The sequence below is a fragment of the Artemia sp. Qi Xiang Cuo genome, chromosome 20, assembly GCF_049724085.1.
Source record: "Artemia sp. Qi Xiang Cuo chromosome 20, ASM4972408v1, whole genome shotgun sequence".
Lineage (NCBI taxonomy): Eukaryota > Metazoa > Arthropoda > Branchiopoda > Anostraca > Artemiidae > Artemia > Artemia sp. Qi Xiang Cuo.
Window position 1 is genome coordinate 1,538,263 of NC_142813.1, and position 3,173 is coordinate 1,541,435.

At 38.2% G+C, this 3,173-nt stretch overlaps 1 protein-coding gene across 1 annotated transcript; it reads right to left on the reverse strand.

Annotated features, from left to right (window-relative positions):
* Positions 1-574: 574 nt before the first annotated feature.
* LOC148939752 (protein CFDP2-like) lies at positions 575-2,655 on the reverse strand. The gene is made up of 2 exons (XM_089106424.1): positions 2,631-2,655; positions 575-1,041 (listed from the first exon to the last, which is right to left on the reverse strand). Exons 1-2 carry the CDS (start codon positions 2,653-2,655, stop codon positions 575-577), a joined length of 492 nt encoding a protein of 163 aa, XP_088962550.1.
* Between the last annotated feature and the right edge of the window lie 518 nt (positions 2,656-3,173).

Genomic DNA, 3,173 nt, shown 5'->3' on the forward strand with positions numbered 1-3,173 from the left:
TGTTGCTTTCAGGCTTGTGGACGTCCTGGCATGTTGGCCAGTCAGCTAAAGCAGGATCTTGAATGTTGCGCCTATGTCTTTCTTTTGGGCAGCTTTCTCGAGCTCAGTGGCTTTACTGGCAATGAAGCCTTTCTTGTCCCTGTGAAGCAAGGAGTTGCGTAGTTTTGTTGAGCTGTCTGTAGAGTGTCATATATCCTCGTAATCTCGCTGGCCGTCTCTCCTCAATTATTTCAAACGTCTGGTTGCTAATCCACTCTTTCTTCTTTCGCGACTTCAAGCCTACAACTTCGGCAGCTGCTCTGAGAACATTGTCTTTGAAAGTCGTCCATGCTGACTCGCTATCTGAACACAACTGGACAGCTTCGAAGCGGTTAGAGACTTCAACCATATACCGCTCGCGAACCGAGGGATCTTGCTTCAGTCGAGAGGTGTCTATCTTCTTGGTGGAGGAGGAGTTACTCTTATTGGCCCTAAGCCGGAGTTTTATCCTTGCAGAGACGAGGCGATGGTCGGCTTTGCAGAGCTCTGCACCTCTGTATCAGTGGCAGTCCTGGACAGACTAAAGCCAGCGTCGTCAAACAATGATGTAATCAATCATCTTTTTTGTCCTGCCATCATTGCTGTACCATATGTACTTCGCAATGTCTTTTCCCACAAACCAGGTATTTGTCACTAATAGAGCGTAGATGATACAGCAACTGAGAAGCCACTCACCATTATCATTCAGAGCGTCAACTGTCACAGGTCCAACAGCAGCATCGCACAGACCAGATCTGTTAGCCACACCAGCGTTAAAATCTCCTAGGACTAGGAGGTAGTCGTGTGGAGGTATGGAGGAGAACTCGGAGAACAGTACTGCATAGAAGTCGTCCTTATCTTCATCTTGGACCTCGTTTGTCGGTGCATAGCAGGTAAGAACAGTTATCTTCCCGTGCTTGTCGTCGATTCTCGCTCTCAGTAGACGTGGTAAGATAGGCATAAATGACAATAAGGCTTTCCTAGCGAATTGAACATCTGAAAGCGAATTGAACATCTGAAAGACTAAAAAAAAACAATTACAAATCTAACACAGCTTGAAACCCTAAGAATTTAAATCACCAATCTATACGCATCAGATACAAAAATAACAAACACATAATTTTTTTTTTTTTAAGGAGTATTTCGACTCATATACTTAGTTTGAAGCACATACCTACATGCATCTTTATTAGAGTTCATATTTTTCTGACGATTTTGTTCTGTATTCGAATATGTTAGAATTAATAGAAGAAGAAATACTAACGAGGAGCTCTAAACTGACAGTACTCTAGACTGACAGGACTAGCAATTATAAACGTCCACCAAAATTTTGAAGTAGACGTCGACCATGTAATAAAAAGATATGGCGGGAGTAGAAATAAAGAAATAGAGTTTTCCTTATAAAATTATTAATTCTGTAATTTAAGCAAAATATATAAAACATAAAAAAGTGAAAAGAATAGCTACGTTGTTATGAAAAGTGAAATTATGATTAGTAAATTTTAGATATTTTGTCAAAGTTGACACTGTTTTTTACAAGTCTATTTAAGAAAAAAATAGTGATTAGTTAATGCTTTAAAACCCTCGTTTTAAATGTATTCCATGTATTTCTATCTCTTTGTTCTATTTTTGTTGTTACACTCTTAAAAGAACTAATATTTAATGTTTAATACATCTTTTACGAATATACAAGTTCTATCTTAAGCCTCTTTTCCTGCTCTTCTTTACTATCATAATTACTAAGCGATGCCACAAAGTTAGACGACATGCTAAATGGTTTGATCAATAAAAATAGTCATAATGAATGCAAGATTCCAAAAGATGGTTCAAGACCATTTTTTTGACAATACAAAGCTTAAGTCATTCACTATGATGGTCAGAATTTCAAAGGTGAAAAATCATGCAGAAAATATTAAATATCCTCTTTTTTATAGATGAGGAACAGGTTTTTTTGTTTTTTTTATGGCGGGATGAATTTTATAACTTAATATTTTTTGTATCAAAATTTCCATATCATTTTAATTTTAACAGATTTATTAGAACTTTAACCCTCACCACATTTTAGATTAAACCTACGACCATTTCCACTACCTACCTACGACGCATAATTGTCGAGGTTCCTTTTAAATTCCTGGAATTTCTTTGTTTCCAAGTTTATCGAAACAATCTATCTTGCAACCCCCCCTCAGAAAAGTCCTGGATCCGTCCCTAATTCTTGGTTTCAAATAATGACGGGTTACACCCGTCATTATTGTTGCAACCATGCAACATACAACACTTTGCAACCATATTTTTTAAAACTTGAGTGATATTTTCAACTGTTGGCTTTAAATACACAATCATCACTCCATTTAACTCTACGCAAAAAGTACAAATGGTGTCATTTTTTTTCAACATTATCTTTGATTTTAAGTATTTTTTTCATCCCCCAAATTAATAATTTCTGCGGTGGTAGAGACAAAAAAAAAAGAAACAAAAAAAAATCCTACAAGACCAAAGAAACAGTCTTGCATACAACAATCACAAACAATCACGGTGACATTTGAAAAACTGTATCTGTCACTAGCAATTATGGTGACAAAAGTTAAAATAGTGATAGAAGCCGGTTGTACCGGTTCTACTTAAACCTTCAGTCATGTTTTAGGACTCCCCTGTACCTAATAATAACCCACTCTTCTACTTTGAGCTTTGAGCCACCATAGCGGAGTGCATAGCACACCAGACCAGCAATCCTATGTCCTTTAGGATGTGGGTTCATATCCTGGTGTGCCAATAGCAAAGTACTAATTTTTCGTGGGGTTATTAGTGTGACTAAAAATTCGGCCACTTGGGGTGAGGAAGCACTGGGCCTTTAAAACCTGAGCCTCCATCCAGTTGGGTGTGCGCCAACATAGAAGTAAGCTGCCAGGATGGTAAGATAGTCAAATAGGTCACCTAAGTTGATACAATTGTCTACTCTATTGGTAATCTTGGAGGAGAGAAATCAGCAAGGGCAGCAAAATCGAATGCGGTCTTCAGCCGATTTCTCAGAATATTTCTCGAACTACAGATCAGCCGCCTCAAAAAAGGACGAGGCAACTGCTCCTCAGTTGCTAGCATTGTGCTGTACTCGTCAAAGGCTTGGCTCAAGACTCAAGACAATGACAGTAGATGCT